Raw genomic sequence first — 26,233 nt, forward strand, 5'->3', positions numbered from 1 at the left:
AAAGTGAAGTTTTAATATAAAAAGGACAGTGCGTACAAACAATGGGGTTATCATAGAAAATATAACATAAAATACACAGACCTATACATACAGTGCAAAATAACTGTGGAAAACAAAAAGGATAAAAACAGAACTTTATACGTGACGGTTCGGTTCGGTTGCCCGGTGAAGCAGAAATATCTGTCAGTCCATCACCTAGGGATCCCCGAAGAAATTACAGTTTTCTATCCTGCACATGTGTTAAAAAGGATCTGCAGACTCCCCCCCAAAACCCCCGGCCTGTGATGCGAGAGGAGGCCAGGGAGTATGGTAACGACCAGTGTTTACATCTTCTGTACAGCAGGTCTGCCTCAAAATCTTTGTCTTAAAATATTTTTCGGCCATGCATCCTGGCAACTTTGTATTACCTCCATCCATCCGTCCTAATGTCTGTACTAACCATGGCGGAGGTAATGGCAGGATGGCTGGAGTTATCTAATTGCTCCCTGTTACTGAGATGGGATCGATTTGACTTTGATACCATAGAAGCATATACATGGCCGGAGTTCTCAGGAGGAAGCACCTGGACCAAAGATGGATTAGGACACGTATTTCTTTGATGTATATCGCAAGGTAGGGGTTTCATGTGACCTCGGCTGAAGAGGACACTAGCCTTTTCCTGGTCCCTCTAACGGTTCTTGTCGATGAAAGATTTGTGTCGGACCCTAAGGCCCCATTCACACGAGCTTGACGAATTAGGTCCGGATGCGTTCAGGGAGCGTTCTGTGAAACTCGCACCATTTTGCGAGCAAGTTCAATCAGTTTTGACTGCGATTGCGTTCAGTTTTTTCAGCACGGGTGCAATGCGTTTTGATGCGTTTTTCACGCGCATGATAAAAAGCTGAAGGTTTACAAACAACATCTCTTAGCAACAGTCAGTGAAAAACGCATTGCATCCGCACTTGCTTGCGGATGCGATGCGTTTTTCACGCAGCCCCATTCACTTCTGTGGGGCCAGGGCTGCGTGAAAAACGCAGAATATAGAGCATGCTGCGATTTTCACGCAACGCATAAATAATGTGTGAAAAACAACGCTCATGTACACAGATCCATTGAAATAAATGGGTCAGGATTCAGTGCGGGTGTGGCAGGCGGAACACTATGAAGTGCCTTTTGCGCTGTGGCATTAGAAGAATTCTGATATCTCTGACTTTTTTAGTCTAACCAGACTGTCCATTACTCTGTAATATGGAAACAGTAGGTTTAAAGAGCACATCAAATGCTTGAAATAACTTGTTTATTAACTTCAACTTTTCTTCCTATATAACACTGCCGCCTCCGCAGCAGATAGTCCATGTACATAACACGTGTTAAAAAAATAACACAAAATGGCGGTATGCATAAGAAGGTGGTTCAACTGTTCAATCTTGTCATTCAACATAAAATGGTGGATATATTTCTCTCTTCAGTATCTGAATTCTCACTTTAAGTTATTTAAGCACTTTATGATCTCTCTGAGAGGTATATCTGGGGTTAACTAATAGTTCACTTGCTGAATTTGGTCGCAATTTGCAGTATGCAGTTAGCAGTAACTATTTGCAGATTGGTTGAGTATGATCTGGTAATTTGAATTTGGATTGTGACCTTTGTAGTTTGCAATTGGTGGAACTGTAAGTAAACACACATATAACTGGTTCAGTATACAGTTCTAATCATTATATTAACAGTAGGAACATTATATAACTGTTATAAATACCTATTTTGGCCTCTCTGCTTCCATAAAACACAGCTCTTAGCGGAGTGAATGTCTGTTCAGCTTCTCTCCTCTGGTGTAATGATTCTAGCAGCTCCTGCTAGGGGAATTTCCCACACAGACTGTGTGTGAGGCTGGCTGTAATTGGTCAAAACTCTTGCTGTGTGTGAGGCTGGCTGGGATTGGTCAAAACTCCTGCCCAGCAAAAACTGTTTAACTCTGTGCTTTCTGTTGTTTCAGCTGTGTCATTGAGCTTACCTTACATTATATAATAAATCTTAAAGGCATATTATCATTTCTGCTTCTGTAAACACAATATATAACAGTTTTATGACATCCAAACATAAAGTCACTGTAAATAACTCTGCTTTTGTCTTTAACACACAAACATAGGAACTGTATTAAGGTTATTGGCAGGTCTAACTGTATAAACATATAAGCTGTATTAGCAACGTAGGACAGGTCTTAGCTGGCGAGCTACATTCTATGCGTCCACGTCACGCATTGCACCTGCGCGGAAAACTCACTCGTGTGAAAGGGGCCTTACACTATCTTCAGGTTTTATGATAGGGGTCTCTGTGAAGTGGTTCCATCTTACTGATTTTATAGCTACAATATCCTGACCTGGATTTGGGAAGGGGACACAGAAGGTAATATTGTGTAAAACGTAACCCCTTTAGGACCCTGCCATTTTTCACCTTAAGGACCAGGCCATTTTTTGCAAATCTGACATGTGTCACTTTATGTGGTGATAACTTTAAAACGCTTTTACTTATCCAAGCCATTCTGAGACTGTTTTCTCGTCACATATTGTACTTCATGAGAGTGGTAAATTTGAGTCAAAATATTTCATTTTTATTTATAAAAAAAATACCCAAATTTACCAAAAATTTAGAAAAATTCACAATTTTCAAAATTTACATTTCTCTACTTTTAAAACAAGATAGTGATACCTCCTAAAATAGTTACTTTACATTTCCCATATGTCTACTTCATGTTTGGATCATTTTGTAAATGCCATTTAATTTTTTGGGGACGTTAGAAGGCTGAGAAGTTTAGAAGCAAATCTTGAAATATTTCAGAAAATTTCCAAAACCTACTTTTTAAGGACCAGTTCAGGTCTGAAGTCACTTTGTGAGGCTTACATAATAGAAACCACCCAAAAATGGCACCATTTTAGAAACTACACCCCCTCAAGGTATTCAAAACTGATTTTACAAACTTTCTTAACCCTTTAGGTGTTCCACAAGAATTAAAGGAAAATGTAGATGAAATTTCAGAATTTCACTGTTTTGGCAGATTTTCCATATTAATTCATTTTTTCCAGTAACAAAGCAAGGGTTCACAGCCAAACAAAACTCAATATTTATTGCCCTGATTCTGTAGTTTACAGAAACACTGCATATGTGGTTGTAAACTGCTGTACGGGCACATGGCAGGGGCGCAGAAGGAAATAAACGCCATATGGTTTTTGGAAGGCAGATTTCACTGGGATAAATAAGTTGCCATGTCACATTTGAAGATCCCCTGATGCACCCCTATAGTAGAAACTCCATAAAAAGACCCCATTTTGGAAACTACGGGATAAGTTGGCAGATTTGTTGGTACTATTTTAGGGTACATATGATTTTTGGTTGCTCTATATTACACTTTTTGTGAGGCAAGGTAAAAAATGTTTTGGCACCGTTTTTATTTTTTGTTATTTACAATGTTAATCTGACAGGTTAGATCATGTGCTATTTTTATAGAGCAGGTTGTTATGGACGAGACAATACCAATTTTTTTTGCTGGTTTGTTTCAGTTTTACATAATAAAGCATTTTTGAATTTTTTTTTTTTTTTGTGTCTCCATATTCCGAAAGCCATATTTTATGGGCGACTGTCTTATGTAGGGGTTCATTTGTGACGGTTTGATTGGTACTATTTTAGGGTGCATATGACTTTTTGATCGCTTGGTATTACACTTTTTGTGATGTAAGGTGACAAAAAAAATGGCTTGACACCGTTTTTATATATATATTTTTTTTACGGCGTTCACCTGAGGGGTTAGGTCATGTGATATCTTAATAGAGCCGGTCGTTACGGACACGGCGATACCTGATATGTCTACTTTTCTTTTTACAACTTTGTTTTTTTTACTTTATTTCGGAAAAAGGACGGCTTTTTTTTTTTTTTTTTTTTTTTACTTTAAACTTAATTTTTTTTGTAAAACTTACATTTTTGTAACTTTTTTTTTTACTTTATTTTTTGTCCCACTCTGGGGTCTGACCCCCTTTACAATGCATTACAATACTTCTGTATTGTGATGCATTGGCTGTAAGTGTATTACCAGTGTAATACAGGGGGCTGAATCTCACAGGCTATCATTGACTGCCGGACCTCTGCCGCTGATCCGGTGGGCGCAGCTCCAGCACCCGCCCGGTCAGCCCGCCGTACAAGTATGACACTGGTCCTTAAGTCACGTCCACCAGCGCCGTACATTTACGGCGCGGGTCCTTAACCGCCTCCGGACCGCTTAACGCAGGATCGCGTTCCGGAGGCGGCAGCTCCAGGCACAGTCACGCATATATGCGTCATCTCGCGAGACGCGAGATTTCCTGTGAACGCGCGCACACAGGCGCGCGCGCGTTCACAGGATCGGAAGGTAAGCGAGTGGATCTCCAGCCTGCCAGCGGCGATCGTTCGCTGGCAGGCTGGAGATGCGATTTTTGAAACCCCTAACAGGTATATTAGACGCTGTTTTGATAACAGCGTCTAATATACCTGCTACCTGGTCCTCTGGTGGTCCCTTTTGCTTGGATCGACCACCAGAGGACACAGGCAGCTCTGTGATAAGTAGCACCAAACACCACTACACTACACCCCCCCTGTCACTTATTAACCCCTTATTCACCCCTGATCACCCCATATAGACTCCCTGATCACCCCCCTGTCATTGATCACCCCCTTGTAAGGCTCCATTCAGACGACTGTATGTTTTTTACGGATCCACGGATACATGGATCGGATCCGCAAAACACATACGGACGTCTGAATAGAGCCTTACAGGGGGGTTATCAATGACAGGGGGGTGATCACCCCATATAGACTCCTTGATCACCCCCCTGTCATTGATCACCCCCCTGTAAGGCTCCATTCAGACATTTTTTTGGCCCAAGTTAGCGGAAATTTTTTTTTTTTTTTTTTTCTTACAAAGTCTCATATTCCACTAACTTGTGTCAAAAAATAAAATCTCACATGAACTCCCCATACCCCTCACGGAATCCAAATGCGTAATTTTTTTTAGACATTTATATTCCAGACTTCTTCTCACGCTTTAGGGCCCCTAAAATGCCAGGGCAGTATAAATACCCCACATGTGACCCCATTTCAGAAAGAAGACACCCCAAGGTATTCCGTGAGGGGCATATTGAGTCCATGAAAGATTGCAATTTTTGTCCCAAGTTAGCGGAAAGGGAGACTTTGTGAGAAAAAAATAAAATAAATCAATTTCCGCTAACTTGAGCCAAAAAAAAAAAAATATTCTATGAACTCGCCATGCCCCACATTGAATACCTTGGGGTGTCTTCTTTCCAAAATGGGGTCACATGTGGGGTATTTATACTGCCCTGGCATTTTAGGGGCCCTAAAGCGTGAGAAGAAGTCTGGGATCCAAATGTCTAAAAATGCCCTCATAAAAGGAATTTGGGCCCCTTTGCGCATCTAGGCTGCAAAAAAGTATCACACATCTGGTATTGCCGTACTCAGGAGAAGTTGGGCAATGTGTTTTGGGGTGTCATTTTACATATACCCATGCTGGGTGAGAAAAATATCTCGGTCAAATGCCAACTTTGTATAAAAAAAATGGGAAAAGTTGTCTTTTGCCGAGATATTTCTCTCACCCAGCATGGGTATATGTAAAATGACACCCCAAAACACATTGCCCTACTTCTCCTGAGTACGGCGATACCAGATGTGTGACACTTTTTTGCAGCCTAGGTGGGCAAAGGGGCCCACATTCCAAAGAGCACCTTTAGGATTTCACTGGTCATTTTTTACACATTTTGATTTCAAACTACTTACCACACATTAGGGCCCCTAGAATGCCAGGGCAGTATAACTACCCCACAAGTGACCCCATTTTGGAAAGAAGACACCCCAAGGTATTTCGTGATGGGCATAGTGAGTTAATGGAAGTTTTTATTTTTTGTCACAAGTTAGTGGAATATGAGACTTTGCAAGAAAAAAATAAAATAAAAATCATTTTCCGCTAACTTGTGACAAAAAATAAAAAGTTCTATGAACTCACTATGCCCATCAGCGAATACCTTAGGGTGTCTACTTTCCGAAATGGGGTCATTTGTGGGGTGTTTGTACTGTCTGGGCATTGTAGAACCTCAGGAAACATGACAGGTGCTCAGAAAGTCAGAGCTGCTTCAAAAAGCGGAAATTCACATTTTTGTACCATAGTTTGTAAACGCTATAACTTTTACCCAAACCATTTTTCTTTTTACCCAAGCATTTTTTTTTAATCAAAGACATGTAGAACAATAAATTTAGAGAAAAATTTATATATGAATGTCGTTTTTTTAAAAAAAATTTACAACTGAAAGTGAAAAATGTCATTTTTTTGCAAAAATTTTGTTAAATTTCAATTAATAACAAAAAAAGTTAAAATGTCAGCAGCAATGAAATACCACCAAATGAAAGATCTATTAGTGAGAAGAAAAGGAGGTAAAATTCATTTGGGTGGTAAGTTGCATGACCGAGCAATAAACGGTGAAAGTAGTGTAGGTCAGAAGTGTAAAAAGTGGTCTGGTCATTAAGGGTGTTTAACCACCTCCGGACCGCTGTACGCAGATTCGCGTTCCGGAGGTGGCAGCCCTGCGATCAGCGACGCATATACGCGTCATCTCGCGTGAGCCGGGATTTCCTGTGAACGCGCGCACACAGGCGCGCGCGCTCACAGGAACGGAAGGTAAGAGAGTTGATCTCCAGCCTGCCAGCGGCGATCGTTCGCTGGCAGGCTGGAGATGTGTTTTTTTTAACCCCTAACAGGTATACTAGACGCTGTTTTGATAACAGCGTCTAATATACCTGCTACCTGGTCCTCTGGTGGTCCCTTTTGCTTGGATCGACCACCAGAGGACACAGGCAGCTCTGTGATAAGTAGCACCAAACACCACTACACTACACCCCCCCTGTCACTTATTAACCCCTTATTCACCCCTGATCACCCCATATAGACTCCCTGATCACCCCCCTGTCATTGATCACCCCCTTGTAAGGCTCCATTCAGACGACTGTATGTTTTTTACGGATCCACGGATACATGGATCGGATCCGCAAAACACATACGGACGTCTGAATAGAGCCTTACAGGGGGGTTATCAATGACAGGGGGGTGATCACCCCATATAGACTCCTTGATCACCCCCCTGTCATTGATCACCCCCCTGTAAGGCTCCATTCAGACATTTTTTTGGCCCAAGTTAGCGGAAATTTTTTTTTTTTTTTTTTTTTCTTACAAAGTCTCATATTCCACTAACTTGTGTCAAAAAATAAAATCTCACATGAACTCCCCATACCCCTCACGGAATCCAAATGCGTAATTTTTTTTAGACATTTATATTCCAGACTTCTTCTCACGCTTTAGGGCCCCTAAAATGCCAGGGCAGTATAAATACCCCACATGTGACCCCATTTCAGAAAGAAGACACCCCAAGGTATTCCGTGAGGGGCATATTGAGTCCATGAAAGATTGCAATTTTTGTCCCAAGTTAGCGGAAAGGGAGACTTTGTGAGAAAAAAATAAAATAAATCAATTTCCGCTAACTTGAGCCAAAAAAAAAAATTATTCTATGAACTCGCCATGCCCCACATTGAATACCTTGGGGTGTCTTCTTTCCAAAATGGGGTCACATGTGGGGTATTTATACTGCCCTGGCATTTTAGGGGCCCTAAAGCGTGAGAAGAAGTCTGGGATCCAAATGTCTAAAAATGCCCTCATAAAAGGAATTTGGGCCCCTTTGCGCATCTAGGCTGCAAAAAAGTGTCACACATCTGGTATTGCCGTACTCAGGAGAAGTTGGGCAATGTGTTTTGGGGTGTCATTTTACATATACCCATGCTGGGTGAGAAAAATATCTCGGTCAAATGCCAACTTTGTATAAAAAAAATGGGAAAAGTTGTCTTTTGCCGAGATATTTCTCTCACCCAGCATGGGTATATGTAAAATGACACCCCAAAACACATTGCCCTACTTCTCCTGGTCCTCTGGTGGTCCCCTTTGTTTGGATCGACCACCAGAGGACACAGGTAGCTCAGTAAAGTAGCACCAAGCACCACTACACTACACTACACCCCCCCCCCCGTCACTTATTAACCCCTTATTAGCCCCTGATCACCCCTGATCACCCCATATAGACTCCCTGATCACCCCCCTTTCATTGATTACCCCCCCTGTCATTGATTACCCCCCTGTCATTGATCAACCCCCTGTAAAGCTCCATTCAGACGTCCGCATGATTTTTACGGATGCACTGATAGATGGATCGGATCCGCAAAACGCATCCGGACGTCTGAATGAAGCCTTACAGGGGCGTGATCAATGACTGTGGTGATCACCCCATATAGACTCCCTGATCACCCCCCTGTCATTGATCACCCCCCTGTCATTGATCAACCCCCTGTAAAGCTCCATTCAGACGTCCGCATGATTTTTACGGATCCACTGATAGATGGATCGGATCCGCAAAACGCATCCGGACGTCTGAATGAAGCCTTACAGGGGCATGATCAATGACTGTGGTGATCACCCCATATAGACTCCCTGATCAACCCCTGTAAAGCTCCATTCAGATGTCCGCATGATTTTTACGGATGCACTGATAGATGGATCGGATCCGCAAAACGCATCCGGACGTCTGAATGAAGCCTTACAGGGGCATGATCAATGACTGTGGTGATCACCCCATATAGACTCTCTGATCACCCCCCTGTCATTGATTACCCCCCTGTCATTGATCACCCCCCTGTAAAGCTCCATTCAGACGTCCGCATGATTTTACGGATCCACTGATAGATGGATCGGATCTGCAAAACGCATCCGGACGTCTGAATGAAGCCTTACAGGGGCATGATCAATGACTGTGGTGATCACCCCATATAGACTCCCTGATCACCCCCCTGTCATTGATTACCCCCCTGTCATTGATCACCCCCCTGTAAAGCTCCATTCAGACGTCCGCATGATTTTTACGGATCCACTGATAGATGGATCGGATCCGCAAAACGCATCCGGACGTCTGAATGAAGCCTTACAGGGGCATGATCAATGACTGTGGTGATCACCCCATATAGACTCCCTGATCACCCCCCTGTCATTGATTACCCCCCTGTCATTGATCACCCCCCTGTAAAGCTCCATTCAGACGTCCGCATGATTTTACGGATCCACTGATAGATGGATCGGATCTGCAAAACGCATCCGGACGTCTGAATGAAGCCTTACAGGGGCATGATCAATGACTGTGGTGATCACCCCATATAGACTCCCTGATCACCCCCCTGTCATTGATCACCCCCCTGTCATTGATCACCCCCCCTGTCATTGATCACCCCCCTGTCATTGATCACCCCCCTGTCATTGATCACCCCTCTGTAAGGCTCCATTCAGACATTTTTTTGGCCCAAGTTAGCGGAATTATTATTTTTTTTTCTTACAAAGTCTCATATTCCACTAACTTGTGACAAAAAATAAAATCTCACATGAACTCACCATACCCCTCACGGAATCCAAATGCGTAAAATTTTTTAGACATTTATATTCCAGACTTCTTCTCACGCTTTAGGGCCCCTAGAATGCCAGGGCAGTATAAATACCCCACATGTGACCCCATTTCGGAAAGAAGACACCCCAAGGTATTCCGTGAGGGGCATATTGAGTCCATGAAAGATTGAAATTTTTGTCCCAAGTTAGCGGAACGGGAGACTTTGTGAGAAAAAAATAAAAAATATCAATTTCCGCTAACTTGTGCCAAAAAAAAAATATTTCTATGAACTCGCCATGCCCCTCATTGAATACCTTGGGGTGTCTTCTTTCCAAAATGGGGTCACATGTGGGGTATTTATACTGCCCTGGCATTCTAGGGGCCCCAAAGCGTGAGAAGAAGTCTGGTATCCAAATGTCTAAAAATGCCCTCCTAAAAGGAATTTGGGCCCCTTTGCCCACCTAGGCTGCAAAAAAGTGTCACACATCTGGTATCTCCGTATTCAGCAGAAGTTGGGGAATATGTTTTGGGGTGTCATTTTACATTTACCCATGCTGGGTGAGATAAATATCTTGGTCAAATGCCAACTTTGTATAAAAAAATGGGAAAAGTTGTCTTTTGCCAAGATATTTCTCTCACCCAGCATGGGTATATGTAAAAAGACACCCCAAAACACATTCCCCAACTTCTGCTGAATACGGCGATACCACATGTGTGACACTTTTTTGCAGCCTAGGTGGGCAAAGGGGCCCACATTCCAAAGAGCACCTTTCGGATTTCACTGGTCATTTACCTACTTACCACACATTAGGGCCCCTGGAAAATGCCAGGGCAGTATAACTACCCCACAAGTGACCCCATTTTGGAAAGAAGACACCCCAAGGTATTCCGTGAGGGGCATGGCGAGTTCCTAGAATTTTTTATTTTTTGTCACAAGTTAGTGGAAAATGATGATTTTTTTTTTTTTTTTTTTTTCATACAAAGTCTCATATTCCACTAACTTGTGACAAAAAATAAAAACTTCCATGAACTCACTTTGCCCATCAGCGAATACCTTGGGGTCTCTTCTTTCCAAAATGGGGTCACTTGTGGGGTAGTTATACTGCCCTGGCATTCTAGGGGCCCAAATGTGTGGTAAGGAGTTTGAAATAAAATTCTGTAAAAAATGACGAGTGAAATCCGAAAGGTGCTCTTTGGAATATGGGCCCCTTTGCCCACCTAGGCTGCAAAAAAGTGTCACACATCTGGTATCTCCGTACTCAGGAGAAGTTGGGGAATGTGTTTTGGGGTGTCATTTTACATATACCCATGCTGGGTGAGAGAAATATCTTGGCAAAAGACAACTTTTCCCATTTTTTTATACAAAGTTGGCATTTGACCAAGATATTTATCTCACCCAGCATGGGTATATGTAAAATGACACCCCAAAACACATTCCCCAACTTCTACTGAATACGGAGATACCAGATGTGTGACACTTTTTTGCAGCCTAGGTGGGCAAAGGGGCCCATATTCCAAAGAGCACCTTTCGGATTTCACTCGTCATTTTTTACAGAATTTGATTTCAAACTCCTTACCACACATTTGGGCCCCTAGAATGCCAGGGCAGTATAACTACCCCACAAGTGACCCCATTTTGGAAAGAAGAGACCCCAAGGTATTCGCTGATGGACATAGTGAGTTCATGGAAGTTTTTATTTTTTGTCACAAGTTAGTGGAAAATGAGACTTTGTATGAAAAAAAAAAAAAAAAAAAAATCATCATTTTCCACTAACTTGCGACAAAAAATAAAAAATTCTAGGAACTCGCCATGCCCCTCACGGAATACCTTGGGGTGTCTTCTTTCCAAAATGGGGTCACTTGTGGGGTAGGTATAATGCCCTGGTATTTTAGGGGCCCAAATGTGTGGTAAGGAGTTTGAAATCAAATTCTGTAAAAAATGACGAGTGAAATCCGAAAGGTGCTCTTTGGAATATGGGCCCCTTTGCCCACCTAGGCTGCAAAAAAGTGTCACACATCTGGTATCTCCGTATTCAGGAGAAGTTGAGGAATGTGTTTTGGGGTGTCTTTTTACATATACCCATGCTGGGTGAGATAAATATCTTGGTCAAATGCCAACTTTGTATAAAAAAATGGGAAAAGTTGTCTTTTGCCAAGATATTTCTCTCACCCAGCATGGGTATATGTAAAATGACACCCCAAAACACATTCCCCACCTTCTCCTGAGTACGGAGATACCAGATGTGTGACACTTTTTTGCAGCCTAGGTGGGCAAAGGGGCCCATATTCCAAAGAGCACCTTTCGGATTTCACAGGTCATTTTTTACAGAATTTGATTTCAAACTCCTTACCACACATTAGGGCCCCTAGAATGCCAGGGCAGTATAACTACCCCACAAGTGACCCCATTTTGGAAAGAAGAGACCCCAAGGTATTTCGTGATGGGCATAGTGAGTTCATGGAAGTTTTTATTTTTTGTCACAAGTTAGTGGAATATGAGACTTTGTAAGAAAAAAAAAAAAAAAAAATCATAATTTTCCGCTAACTTGTGACAAAAAATAAAAAGTTCTATGAACTCACTATGCCCATCAGCGAATACCTTAGGGTGTGTACTTTCCGAAATGGGGTCATTTGTGGGGGTTTTCTACTGTCTGGGCATTGTAGAACCTCAGGAAACATGACAGGTGCTCAGAAAGTCAGAGCTGCTTCAAAAAGCGGAAATTCACATTTTTGTACCATAGTTTGTAAACGCTATAACTTTTACCCAAACCATTTTTTTTTTACCCAAACATTTTTTTTTTATCAAAGACATGTAGAACTATAAATTTAGAGCAAAATTTCTATATGGATCTCGTTTTTTTTGCAAAATTTTACAACTGAAAGTGAAAAATGTCATTTTTTTGCAAAAAAATCGTTAAATTTCGATTAATAACAAAAAAAGTAAAAATGTCAGCAGCAATGAAATACCACCAAATGAAAGCTCTATTAGTGAGAAGAAAAGGAGGTAAAATTCATTTGGGTGGTAAGTTGCATGACCGAGCAATAAACGGTGAAAGTAGTGTAGGTCAGAAGTGTAAAAAGTGGCCTGGTCTTTCAGGGTGTTTAAGCACTGGGGGCTGAAGTGGTTAAGGGGTTAAATAAATAAGGAAAAAGTATACATATTAGGTATTGCAACGTCCGTAACAACCTGCTCTATAAAAATATCACATGACCTAACCCCTCAGGTAAACGCCATAAAAATAAATAAAAACTGTGCCAAAAAAAACAATTTTTCGGTCACCTTACCCTATAAAGTGTAATAATGAATCATCTTACTGATTTTTTAGCTACAATCTCCTGGCCTAGCTTTGGGAAGGGGACACAGACAAGGCGATGACCTCCTACAGGAATGTCAAGGGAGGGGTGCCTACTCCTAACAATAATTTTAATAGCTGGATCCCTCTATCACCACACCTCCTTCTTTTAGACTTGGCATGGGATTATTGATACATCCATCAATACCCCAAGCCAGTTTCAATCATTTCTTCCTGGCGGAACAAGCCATTGGCATTGCCATGATTGCTCCCTTTCTTGTGCCGAGTTGTGAATTCATATTTTAGAGTTGCCAGATATTGTTCACAGTCTGGAGTCCAATTGACTGTTTGTGACAATTTCTTTTTCGTGAGGTTCGTTAGTGGTGTTGCAAGGGTGCTATAATTAGGAATTAACTTTCAAACGTCATAACCAACCACCCTTGGATCCACTGCTGGCATGTTGTGCTCAGGCCATCTACTACATCTTTTGCGATACACCTCTGGGGGGAGGTTATACTTCTGGGGTTTTGCCATCACAGACAATGGGGTCATATCACTAGGATATGCCCCTATTGTCTAATAGGTGCAGGTCCCACCTCTGGGACCCGCACCTACATGGAGAGCGGAGCAGGGAAAGTAGTGGAGGGCGCACATGTGCAGCCGCCCTCCATTCATTGCTATGGGGCCGCCGAAAATAGCCAAGTGTCGGCCCCATAGAAATAAATGAGAGCAGGGGCCGTGCATGCACGGTGCGCTCCCATTCACTTGTATGGGAACAGCGCTTGGTGGTGTCCAGACCCCGGGGTCCACCAACCACAACTCTCCCCACTCCGTTCTCATTGTAGGCACAGGTCCCAGAGGTGGGACCTGCACCTATCAGACAGGGGGGGCATATCCTAGCCATATGCCCCCATTGTCTGTGATGGGAATACCCCTTTAATGGCCTTGTAACCCCCCCATCTTTGTCTCGGGGAAGAGCTGTAAACACTTCCAGGGCTTTGCCTCTTAGCCCTGATGTTAAGTACCGCGCCCATTGCTCACAAGGCAGCTGCTACTGTCTGCAAATTTTCTCAAATCCTCTGAGAAAGGTGTCCACGTCCCCATCACCGGGAAGTGATCCAAACGGGGTTTAAAGGGCACTGTCTAACTGGACTCACGGTTTGATGGTGTCAAACTGGACATCTGGATTCGTGCCTGCTGCTCTGAAAATTCACGCTCAGCCTAGCGTTGTTTAAATACGAACTCCACATTCGCAGGTTAGGGTCACATCCGCCCGTCACAGTTAGAGAATCAACGGTAGAGGAGACTCCATACCATTCTAGAAACTGGACTCTCTGCTGAATCTGATGGCGGTGTGGTTACCAAAGACCATTATTGCTGGGCATCCTCTTCCACCAGTGCTTGGATCCGCTCCTCTTTCATTTGGCTCCCTCCATCAAGCTCTCTGAGCTCACATAGGCTGAGTAGCTCGGCTCTCTTTTGACTCCAGTATGCATCTGCCATCTGAGCAGGTGCTTGCCAAATAAAAAATTGAAAAGAAGAACAGAGAGGGGAACGGGACAAACTGTTTGCACATATTTATACACTATTCACTAAAAGTTAAGGATATTTGGCTTTTGGGTGAAAATGTCAGGATGAACCTAAAATGCCCTCTAACCTTTAGAGGTGAACTTAATGTGACCTTCTCTAAACTCTTGAATGCACATGTCCAGCTGTTCAGTGTTTCAGTACTTTTTGCACAACTTGCTGTTCTCTAACAAGGAACTTAACGGAAAAATTCACAACAGGCGTTTGGTCCATGAATCGCCCAATAAATTTCCAGGTTCAATAAGAATTGGTATTAAAAACAGTCCTCCTCATCATGCTGTTCACATTTTGACATCATGAGACCAAGACGACACCTAACAATTAATCAACAGTACCTTGCCATTGCGAGGCTTCAAGCAGGATGTTCCCAGACAGAAGTGGCCACTGAGCTTAGAGTGTCATCAGCAGGTTGTATCAGAGAGACTGGAAGAGTCACAGAAAGGCAGAGGAGTGGACGTCCTTTGGCCACATCCCACGCTGATGACCGCTTCATTGTGAACAATGCCCTGCAGAACCAGATGATGAAGCCACACAACTCCAGGCACATTGAAGGGAGGTGAGAAGCACCAAGTGTCAGGTCAGACTATTGGAAACCGATTACATCAATGTGGTCTGCTTGCTAGATGACCTGCAAGGGTACCTGACCACCTGTCATCGCCTTGCATGGGCCAGGGAGCATCTAGGCTGAATGAGGGACCAGTGGGCCACAGTGATTTTCACTGATGAAAGTCGATTCACGCTGAGCAGAAATAATGGCCACTAATGATGGTGGAGATGTCAAGGATAGCGCTATGCTTTAGGTGGTGGTGTTACAGTGCGGGCAGGTGTGTCTAGTCCATACAGAACTGCCCTACACTGTGTGAATGGTCCAGTGACAAGCCCATACTACCTGAAGAACATCATGAATCCAGTCATTGTGCCTCTGCAGGGACAACACAGGCGTGATGTCATCTTCATAGAGGACAATGTGCCGGCTCATCGAGGTCACATCATTAGGGAACGGCTGCTGGAGACTGGGGGACCTCAGATGGACTGCCATACTGTGTAAGTAAATGTCAAAACCCTTCATGGCACTGATGATTTTTATCTCTATACAATGAATATGAAACATAAGGGAGGGTGGACAACCCCTTTAAATAAAAACAAACCACTCAGCTCCGTCTTTAATACCATTTTAATTACAAGTATTTTTCCAACGCATAAAATTAATATAAAGATGAAAACGTATTTACAAGAAAGGTACAGTTTATATTTTTTTCCCTTCATATGGAGCCCAACTCGATAGCAGTAAAGGTCCCCTCCGCACGGGTATTTAAAACCATCGTCGCTCTTAACCAGTTTAACACTAAAGGAAGTTCAAAGAGATTTCCTGACAACACTTCACATGACACTGGGGACACATTATGGAGCTGGGGGTCCCCGCTGATCATGTAATTTATTGTGCGGCTGTAATACACCGTAAACCGCATGAAGTTCATCGCATGCTGCAAAGTGGACGTATAAAACCGCCGCTACTGACACGCGGTGAGAATACAGAGGGATGGACACATAGTAACCGAAAGGAATGAAAGGCAAAATGCTCAATGCTTTGGCACTTGTAACATGTGGTAAGTGAGGCGGCATTAAAGGGGCACTAACCCTGTGCGGTTTATAATAGTGCGGGAGCATTATGAAAAGGTTATATGACGAGTATATAAATGTCTCTGGGGATTCAATGCAGTGTACAATGGATAAACAACCTGAGGTGTCTGAATGTTGGGGGTCCGACCACTTACTATGAGATGGAGGGGGACACACCGAATGGAGCAGTGGTGCAGCACTCCAAACTCCATGAGAACTCTACTCCGTAGTCCCATAGACTCTGAATGGAGCAACACTACGCGTGCTCTACTGCTGCTCCATACAAAAGGGGGGCATGGGACCCCCACGTTCTCATGATGGTGTGGGGAAAAAAAAAAAGCAAAAGAAAGTCAATTATTTTTTAGGGCAGTTTTGCCGTTTCTACCTACTGCATGAAAATCTGTGCGTCACTACCCATTTCTTCATGGATCCGAGACGTATTTATAGGGTTAAATGTATAGCACACCCCACAAACTGGTATAATCTGCAAATTAAATATACCAAGCCCTTCTTGGCCAATCAGATGTGCCGGAGACATCATGTAACAGATCCCACCGCGCCTCATTCTGGCGAAGTGCTTAACACCGACCGGTAGACGAAATTATTGCTGCCAACGCGGTAAGTACTGTTACACGACCCCCCTCCAATACTGCCATGTACACTGCCCGCAGCTTTAAGTGATCCAGCCGCCATTTTCACAGTAAGGATGCTAAAAAAAAATAATAAAAAGATAGATGCCATTCCGGTGTAGGTGTCCTCCGATGCCGTAATAGGAAAAAAAATAAAAGTCTTAGCTCCTCCCACTGTGCCGCCGGCGATAACTGTAACTGCGATCGCTGCCGCTGTTTGAGGACCTCCGACTTCTGTAAAAGGCAGAATACAAGTTCTTGTCAGAAAAATAAGGATTTGTAACTACAGATAAACTTTATTATTACAGAATGTACCTGGACCTGCGGTTGTAGCTGCGTGATCTGTAGGGGCTCCTGCTGCGACTCCGACTGTTATAGCTGTCGTATGTGTGTGACCGGCTCCTGGAAAGAAAGCACAAGCTTTATACAGTACATGGATCCGAAAATGGGTTCCCCCCAGGACAACAACTTATCCTCATCCCCCCAATCACTAGAATGTTCCCCAGTTTTAAAGGAGCAGCAACTTGTACATAGGAGCAGTATTATAGTAGTTATATTCTTGTACATAGGAGCAGTATTATAGTAGTTATATTCTTGTACATAGGAGCAGTATTATAGTAGTTATATTCTTTTATATAGGAGCAGTATTATAGTAGTTATATTCTTGTACATAGGAGCAGTATTATAGTAGTTATATTCTTGTACATAGGAGGCAGTATTATAGTAGTTATATTCTTGTATATAGGAGCAGTATTATAGTAGTTATATTCTTGTACATAAGAGCAGTATTATAATAGTTATATTATTGTACATAGGGGCAGTATTATAGTAGTTATATTCTTGTACATAGGGGCAGTATTATAGTAGTTATATTCTTGTACATAGGAGGCAGTATTATAGTAGTTATATTCTTGTACATAGGAGCAGTATTATAGTAATTATATTCTTGTACATAGGAGGCAGTATTATAGCAGTTATATTCTTGTACATAGGAGCAGTATTATAGTAGTGATATTCTTGTACATAGGAGCAGTATTATAGTAGTTATATCCTTGTACATAGGAGGCAGTATTATAGTAGTTATATTCTTATACATAGGAGTTAGCATTACAGTAGTTATATTCTTGTACATAGGAGGCAGTATTATAGTAGTTATATTCTTGTACATAGGAGCAGTATTATAGTAGTTATATTCTTATACATAGGAGTTAGCATTACAGTAGTTATATTCTTGTACATTGGAGGCAGTATTATAGTAGTTATATTATTGTACATAGGAGCAGTATTATAGTAGTTATATTCTTGTACATGGGAGGCAGTATTATAGTAGTTATGTTCTTGTACATTGGAGGCAGTATTATAGTAGTTATATTCTTGTATATAGGAGCAGTATTATAGTAGTTATATTCTTGTATATAGGAGCAGTATTATAGTAGTCATATTCTTGTACATAGGAGCAGTATTATAGTAGTTATATTCTTGTACATAGGAGGAGTATTATAGTAGTTATATTCTTCTACATAGGAGGAGTATTATAGTAGTTATATTCTTGTACATAAGAGCAGTATTATAGTAGTTATATTCTTGTATAGAGGAGGCAGTATTATAGTAGTTATATTCTTTTTTTTTTTTTTGAAGATAAAAGGTTTATATCACTTCTCCCTAAAACGGTTCATTTATATCCAATGCAAAATACAGCAGAACTGGGGTAACAAAAAACAACAACCACCCCTTCCCCATACAAATCATTATAGGTCAATGTCTCCAGAGACCATTTAATAAAAGGAATGACAAATACTCGTCGTGATCAGGCTCCATCCCCTAGTTAGGGCAGTAGAGCCCTTAAAGGAACAACTATAAGAACATACAACATTAGTAGCGCCCCCTGCAGGTCACCACAGCAATCGAGTCAATGCTGTATGAAACGGGGAGTGCTATAAGCCCCCAATCCTGGCAGATCGGTCCCTCTGCAGGAGCTCCCATAGGGTTCTGCACTGGCAGTAGGGGGTGGTGTGGTTCGGTGGGATTCTTTATATATAAAAATAAAGTCTCAAAGAAAAAAAAAAAGTAAGCAGGAGGATCATTTCTTCTCATTGGCGGAGGTCTGTACACGCCGACCACCACCGCGTGGTCTCTCTCGTACGGCTCGAGCGTCAACTGTTCTTGAGGTTTCATGTTTTCTGGCTGCATTTTCTTTACTTCTGACGCAAACACGGCCTCGGGAGCTGCCGTGGAGTCAATACAATTGGCCTTTATAGATATGACAAAATGGCCTCCATTCTTCAGAAAGTTGTGGGCGTTGAGAGCAACAATTCTTGTCTGGTCAGGCTGAGCTACATCCGCGAAAATGACATCAACCATTCCTAGCAACATGCGGTACTTGTGCGGGTGCCTGGCGTCCTCGATCACAGGGATGATGTTCGTTCGTTTCTTGGCTACATTAATGAGATCCCGTCCGGAGCGGTGTGAGAACTCCACAGCGTAGACCAGTCCTTCCGGCCCGACCAAGTCAGACACATGGGACACGGTTGTCCCAGAGGCAGCACCGAGGTATAGGACTTTGGATCCAGGTTTTATGTAAATCTGGTCAACACCACCCAAAATGGCTGCCGCGAGCTTCGATCTGAAGGGGTTCCAGGCTCTGTATTCGGTTTTGATTTCTCCATCCTCCACAGACATCCTCTTCTCTCCATAGACAGATTCTCCAAAGACCAGGTTCTTGGTCACCAGCGCGTCCTCCTTGCCTCTGCAGATGAAGACTCCTTCATGTCTGTGCGGCTCCACAATCACCTTCCTTCCCGCTCCGAATCAACCTCTTCCCCCGCGACCTCCACCACCTCGAGACCTGAATCCACCTGTTCCTCCACGATCTCCGAATCCTCTTCCTCCGCGGTCACCAAATCCTCCTCTTCCTCCACGGTCACCGAATCCTCCTCTTCCTCGGCCTCCAAATCCTCCTCTGCCACCTCGGTCACCAAATCCTCCTCTGCCGCCACCGAATCCTCCTCTGCTGCCGAATCCGCCTCCTCTGGGACTGAACCGCAGATCTGGTGCAGCCGCCAAGACCACGAGGTACAGCGGCTCTCAGCTTCCTCCACGTCCTGCTGCCGCCTCTCCTCCCCGGTCCCCATAGTAGTTATATTCTTGTACATAGGAGCAGTATTATAGTAGTTATATTCTTGTACATAGGAGGCAGTATTATAGTAGTTATATTCTTGTACATAGGAGCAGTATTATAGTAGTTATATTCTTGTACATAGGAGCAGTATTATAGTAGTTATATTCTTGTACATGGAAGGCAGTATTATAGTAGTTATATTCTTGTACATAGGAGGCAGTATTATAGTAGTTATATTCCTGTACATAGGAGCAGTATTATAGTAGTTATATTCTTGTACATAGAAGCAGTATTATAGTAGTTATATTCTTGTACATAGGAGGCAGTATTATAGTAGTTATATTCTTGTACATAGGAGCAGTATTATAGTAGTTATATTCTTGTACATAGGAGCAGTAATATAGTAGTTATATTCTTGTACATAGGAGCAGTATTATAGTAGTTATATTCTTGTACATAGGAGGCAGTATTATAGTAGTTATATTCTTGTACATAGGAGCAGTATTATAGTAGTTATATTCTTGTACATAGGAGCAGTATTATAGTAGTTATATTCTTGTACATAGGAGCAGTATTATAGTAGTTATATTCTTGTACATAGGAGCAGTATTATAGTAGTTATATTCTTGTACATAGGAGGCAGTATTATAGTAGTTATACTCTTGTACATAGGAGGCAGTATTATAGTAGTTATATTCCTGTACATAGGAGGCAGTATTATAGTAGTTATATTCCTGTACATAGGAGGCAGTATTATAGTAGTTATATTCTTGTACATAGGAGCAGTATTATAGTAGTTATATTCTTGTACATAGGAGCAGTATTATAGTAGTTATATTCTTGTACATAGGAGCAGTATTATAGTAGTTATATTCTTGTACATAGGAGCAGTATTATAGTAGTTATATTCCTGTACATAGGAGGCAGTATTATAGAAGTTATATTCCTGTACATAGGAGGCAGTATTATAGTAGTTATATTCTTGTACATAGGAGCAGTATTATAGTAGTTATATTCTTGTACATAGGAGCAGTATTATAGTAGTTATATTCTTGTACATAGGAGCAGTATTATAGTAGTTATATTCTTGTACATAGGAGCAGTAATATAGTAGTTATATTCTTGTACATAGGAGGCAGTAATATAGTAGTTATATTCTTGTACATAGGAGCAGTATTATAGTAGTTATATTCTTGTACATAGGAGCAGTATTATAGTAGTTATATTCTTGTACATAGGGGCAGTATTATAGTTATATTCTTGTACATAGGAGGTATTATAGTAGTTATATTCTTGTACATAGAAGGCAGTATTATAGTAGTTATATTCTTGTACATAGGAGCAGTATTATAGTAGTTATATTCTTGTACATAGGAGCAGTATTATAGTAGTTATATTCTTGTACATAGGAGCAGTATTATAGTAGTTATATTCTTGTACATAGGAGCAGTATTATAGTAGTTATATTCTTGTACATAGGAGCAGTATTATAGTAGTTATATTCTTGTACATAGGATGCAGTATTATAGTAGTTATATTCTTGTACATAGGAGCAGTATTATAGTGGTTATATTCTTGTACATAGGGGCAGTATTATAGTAGTTATATTCTTGTACATAGGAGCAGTATTATAGTAGTTATATTCTTGTACATAGGAGGCAGTATTATAGTAGTTATATTCTTGTACATAGGAGCAGTATTATAGTAGTTATATTCTTGTACATAGGAGCAGTATTATAGTAGTTATATTCTTGTACATAGGAGCAGTATTATAGTAGTTATATTCTTGTACATAGGAGCAGTATTATAGTAGTTATATTCTTGTATATAGGAGCAGTATTATAGTAGTTATATTCTTGTATATAGGAGCAGTATTATAGTAGTTATATTCTTGTATATAGGAGCAGTATTATAGTAGTTATATTCCTGTACATAGGAGCAGTATTATAGTAGTAATATTCTTGTACATAGGAGGCAGTATTATAGTTTATATATTCTTGTACATAGGAGCAGTATTATAGTAGTTATATTCTTGTACATAGGAGCAGTATTATAGTAGTTATATTCTTGTACATAGGAGCAGTATTATAGTAGTTATATTCTTGTACATAGGAGGCAGTATTATAGTTTATATATTCTTGTACATAGGAGCAGTATTATAGTAGTTATATTCTTGTACATAGGAGCAGTATTATAGTAGTTATATTCTTGTACATAGGAGCAGTATTATAGTAGTTATATTCTTGTACATAGGAGCATTATTATAGTAGTTATATTCTTGTACATAGGAGCAGTATTATAGTAGTTATATTCTTGTACATAGGGGCAGTATTATAGTAGTTATATTCTTGTACACAGGAGTAGTATTATAATAGTTATATTCTTGTACATGGGGCAGTATTACAGTAGTTATATTCTTGTACATAGGGGCAGTATTATAGTAGTTATATTCTTGTACATAGGGGCAGTATTATAGTAGTTATATTCTTGTACACAGGAGTAGTATTATAATAGTTATATTCTTGTACATGGGGCAGTATTACAGTAGTTATATTCTTGTACATAGGGGCAGTATTATAGTAGTTATATTCTTGTACATAGGAGCAGTATTATAGTAGTTATATTCTTGTATATAGGAGCAGTATTATAGTAGTTATATTCTTGTATATAGGAGCAGTATTATAGTAGTTATATTCTTGTATATAGGAGCAGTATTATAGTAGTTATATTCTTGTATATAGGAGCAGTATTATAGTAGTTATATTCCTGTACATAGGAGCAGTATTATAGTAGTAATATTCTTGTAAATAGGAGGCAGTATTATAGTAGTTATATTCTTGTACATAGGAGCAGTATTATAGTAGTTATATTCTTGTACATAGGAGGCAGTATTATAGTAGTTATATTCTTGTACATAGGAGCAGTATTATTGTAGTTATATTCTTGTACATAGGAGGCAGTATTATAGTAGTTATATTCTTGTACATAGGAGCAGTATTATAGTAGTTATATTCTTGTACATAGGGGCAGTATTATAGTAGTTATATTCTTGTACATAGGTGGCAGTATTATAATAGTTATATTCTTGTACATAGGAGGCAGTATTATAGTAGTTATATTCTTGTACATAGGAGCAGTATTATAGTAGTTATATTCTTGTACATAGGAGCAGTATTATAGTAGTTATATTCTTGTACATAGGAGCAGTATTATAGTAGTTATATTCTTGTACATAGGAGCAGTATTATAGTAGTTATATTCTGGTATATAGGAGCAGTATTATAGTAGTTATATTCTTGTATATAGGAGCAGTATTATAGTAGTTATATTCTTGTATATAGGAGCAGTATTATAGTAGTTATATTCCTGTACATAGGAGCAGTATTATAGTAGTAATATTCTTGTACATAGGAGGCAGTATTATAGTTTATATATTCTTGTACATAGGAGCAGTATTATAGTAGTTATATTCTTGTACATAGGATGCAGTATTATAGTAGTTATATTCTTGTACATAGGAGCAGTATTATAGTGGTTATATTCTTGTACATAGGGGCAGTATTATAGTAGTTATATTCTTGTACATAGGAGCAGTATTATAGTAGTTATATTCTTGTACATAGGAGCAGTATTATAGTAGTTATATTCCTGTACATAGGAGCAGTATTATAGTAGTTATATTCTTGTACATAAGAGCAGTATTATAGTAGTTATATTCTTGTACATAAGAGCAATATTAAATGTGATGATGAGAGGGCACAATGAATTGCTAGAACCTCTCTGTATGTAAAAGACATATAAATCTAAGTAATTTACCTTGATCTTCTACGGTGACGTTCGTAAGAGACACTTCTAGAGCGGCTCCTGCTGTTTGTTCTGCTGTAATTAGTACAGATTAAATTAATTGAACTTTTGCATATTGACATAAAAACAACACAATGCTGCACTTACATTTTTACTATAAAATGACACAAATTTATTGGCAAAGAAACGAGCATAAAGGACTATAACTAGAAGCAAAGAAAAACTTAACACTTGTCTATTTGCCTTTCTGCAGGGGCTTCAAGCTCTGTAATGGGTGGGTTTTCAGAAAATTTAATAATTCTGCTTCTTTGTGCATCCTGGTTGTAGAAATGCTTGCAGCTCTGGTAAATACATGAAGCACAATGCCTTGCCGAAGCATCAACATAGGGATGTTTGGCACCTACAGTTATATAGATCTAAGGCACATGAGAGGCTGGAGACTGTGTCCTGTGCAGCAGCGTGCAGCATGCCACAGGCTGTGTGCACACCACAGTCCACTGCAGGGAGGGACAGAGATAACTGACCGGCTATAGCTTTATACTATCTACAGAAAGTAGAAGAGATTTGTTGACAACAGCTGAAAACACAGAGCTAATCAGATTCCCAGTTGTCACCCAGTGAATTCCTAGGCTGTCGGTATGCAATGGCTTGGGCGCAGACTGCAAGGGAGGCTCCGTACACTTAACAGTCTCATGTTTCAATAGACAGTGAGTCAATGGCATTTCACAATCCGCACCGCAGGTATTACCATTCAGTCACCGGTCCCTTTAGTCACGGTTATATTCTCGTCTAAAAGCCAAACGTATCTTACCTGTAACTTCGGTAACTGCCATATGATCTGCTCCGCGTCCGCGATCTGTAGTCCTTGTATCGTCTCCTGCTACGACTTCTGGTGTAACTTCTCGACCTGCAATAGAAGACGACACTTATTGAGTCCATCTCAGCCCCGCTCATCCAGGGACTACTACAATCAGGAGAAGACTTCCATCAATCCTATCTGCCCACAGCTTCTCCCTGTGCAAACCACGAGTGGCATGGGAATGCAGAGTGGAGGAGGGGTGCACATTATATAGCTGCACCCTATTCGGATTGCTGTATTATTCAATCTTGGATTTAAAGGGGACAATAAGATGATGACGTGGTGCTCCACTGCCATGGACTTCCTTGAGATACTATTAATAATAGTACTGTGACCATGGGATCATTTAACGCCTTTATAGCCAGGCTACTTTGGGCCTTTAAAGGGTTACTCCCAACTTAGACATTGGTAGCATTTTGCTAGGATATGCCATAAATGTTAGATAAGAGCGGATCTCAGAGGTGGGACCCGCACCTCTCTCCAGAACAGCGAACCTGAAGTGAAGGAGAGTACACTGCGCATGCGCAGCTTGCTCTCCGAGTTTTAAAAATAACCAAGCGAACGGGTATTTGTGGATGTCCCACCTCTCCATTCACTGCTATGGAAATAACCGACCCAGTGCCTGGCTACTTTCAGAACCCCCATAGCAGTGAACGGAGGCTGGCTGTGCACGTGGCGCTGCAATCTGTTCACTCTGGAGATAGGTGTGGGTCCCTGACTAGCAATATGCCACTAATGAGATAACAAAAAAAACTTTAAGATGCAAAGAAGCCCGGCCATTAAAGGGCATCTGTCAGCAGTTTTGTACCTATGACACTGGATGACCTGTTACACTTGGCAGCTGAAGGCATCTGTGTTGGTCCCATGTTCATATGTGCCCGCACTGCTGAGAAAAATGATGTTTTAATACATGGAAATGAGCCTCTAGGAGCAACGAGGGCGTTGCCATTACACCTAGAGGCTCTGCTCTCTCTGCAACTGCCACACCCTCTGCACTTTGATTGACAGGGCCAGGTGTGATGACGTTTTCACTGATTGGCCCTGTCAAAGTGCAGAGGGCGTGACAGTTGCAGAGAGAGCAGAGCCTCTAGGTGTAATGGCAACACCCCCGTTGCTCCTAGAGGCTCATTTGCATATAATAAAACAGCATTTTTCTCAGCAATGCGGGCACATATGAACATGGGGCCAACACAGATGTCTTCAGCTGCCAAGCGCTCATGTAACAGGTCAGCCAGTGTCATAGGGACAGATCTGCTGACAGATGCCCTTTAAGTAGTTAAATGATCCAATGGTCATCGTTTTTCTGTCACTGTTGGGAAGGGGGGGACATATATATATATATTTTTTTCTGTGTATTGTATATAAGCTGTACCTTTGATGTAAATATAGTAAACAGCTATTGTTGTCTTTATTTTTTTATACTGTTCTCACTGAATAACCCAGTAAATGAATTGTTTTAGGTTATTACACTCGTTCGGATGGCAGTAAGTGCACTGTTTTTTTTACTCAATATATGCTCAAGAAAATATATTTTATGCTACATAATCGTGGTTTTTGTATTTTTTTTTTTGCTGAATTTTTACATTGTTTTAAACACTTTTTTTTTTTTAAAATCCCTCTAAATAAAGTGTTTGCACCAAGATGAATCAGCATTTGTTACGTGTGTGGGTCCGACGATGGAGACCTCCACTGATCCCAAGAACAAAGGTGCCGAGTTCCCTGAATTAATGAAGCGGCAGTCGGGCATGCTGCACTATCCTCTGGGCCACCATGACACAGGCTGTGGTTAGGGTAACACTTGCAGGCTGACCATTTCTAGGTCCCCAGGGCCGACTGCAAAA

General features: G+C 41.1%; 2 protein-coding genes across 8 annotated transcripts in view; both read right to left on the minus strand.

Moving 5' to 3' along the window:
- Positions 1-15,518: 15,518 nt before the first annotated feature.
- Positions 15,519-26,233, minus strand: part of NKTR (natural killer cell triggering receptor) — a 42,570-nt gene continuing 31,855 nt past the window's right edge. For 4 of the 7 annotated variants that reach the window (XM_040431334.1, XM_040431333.1, XM_040431340.1 and 1 more), the window contains 4 exons: positions 24,345-24,440; positions 23,546-23,608; positions 16,927-17,013; positions 15,519-16,845 (listed from right to left, as the gene is read on the minus strand). In XM_040431334.1, coding sequence (XP_040287268.1) covers positions 16,773-16,845; positions 16,927-17,013; positions 23,546-23,608; positions 24,345-24,440 — 319 coding nt within the window. In that variant the 3' untranslated portion in view covers positions 15,519-16,772. The remainder of the gene's footprint in view (positions 16,846-16,926; positions 17,014-23,545; positions 23,609-24,344; positions 24,441-26,233) is intronic. The other 3 variants (XM_040431337.1, XM_040431335.1, XM_040431336.1) reach the window with 3 other exon arrangements.
- LOC121000726 (rRNA 2'-O-methyltransferase fibrillarin-like) lies at positions 18,305-19,652 on the minus strand. Its single transcript, XM_040431341.1, has one exon. The coding sequence runs from the start codon at positions 19,288-19,290 to the stop codon at positions 18,484-18,486; it is 807 nt and encodes a 268-aa protein (XP_040287275.1). The 5' UTR covers positions 19,291-19,652; the 3' UTR covers positions 18,305-18,483.

This window comes from Bufo bufo, chromosome 5 (assembly GCF_905171765.1).
Source record: "Bufo bufo chromosome 5, aBufBuf1.1, whole genome shotgun sequence".
NCBI lineage: Eukaryota > Metazoa > Chordata > Amphibia > Anura > Bufonidae > Bufo > Bufo bufo.

Coding starts and splice junctions, on each gene's coding strand:
- LOC121000726 (XM_040431341.1), bottom strand. CDS start 19,290: ATGTCTGTGGAGGATGGAGAAATCAAAACCGAATACAGAGCCTGGAAC.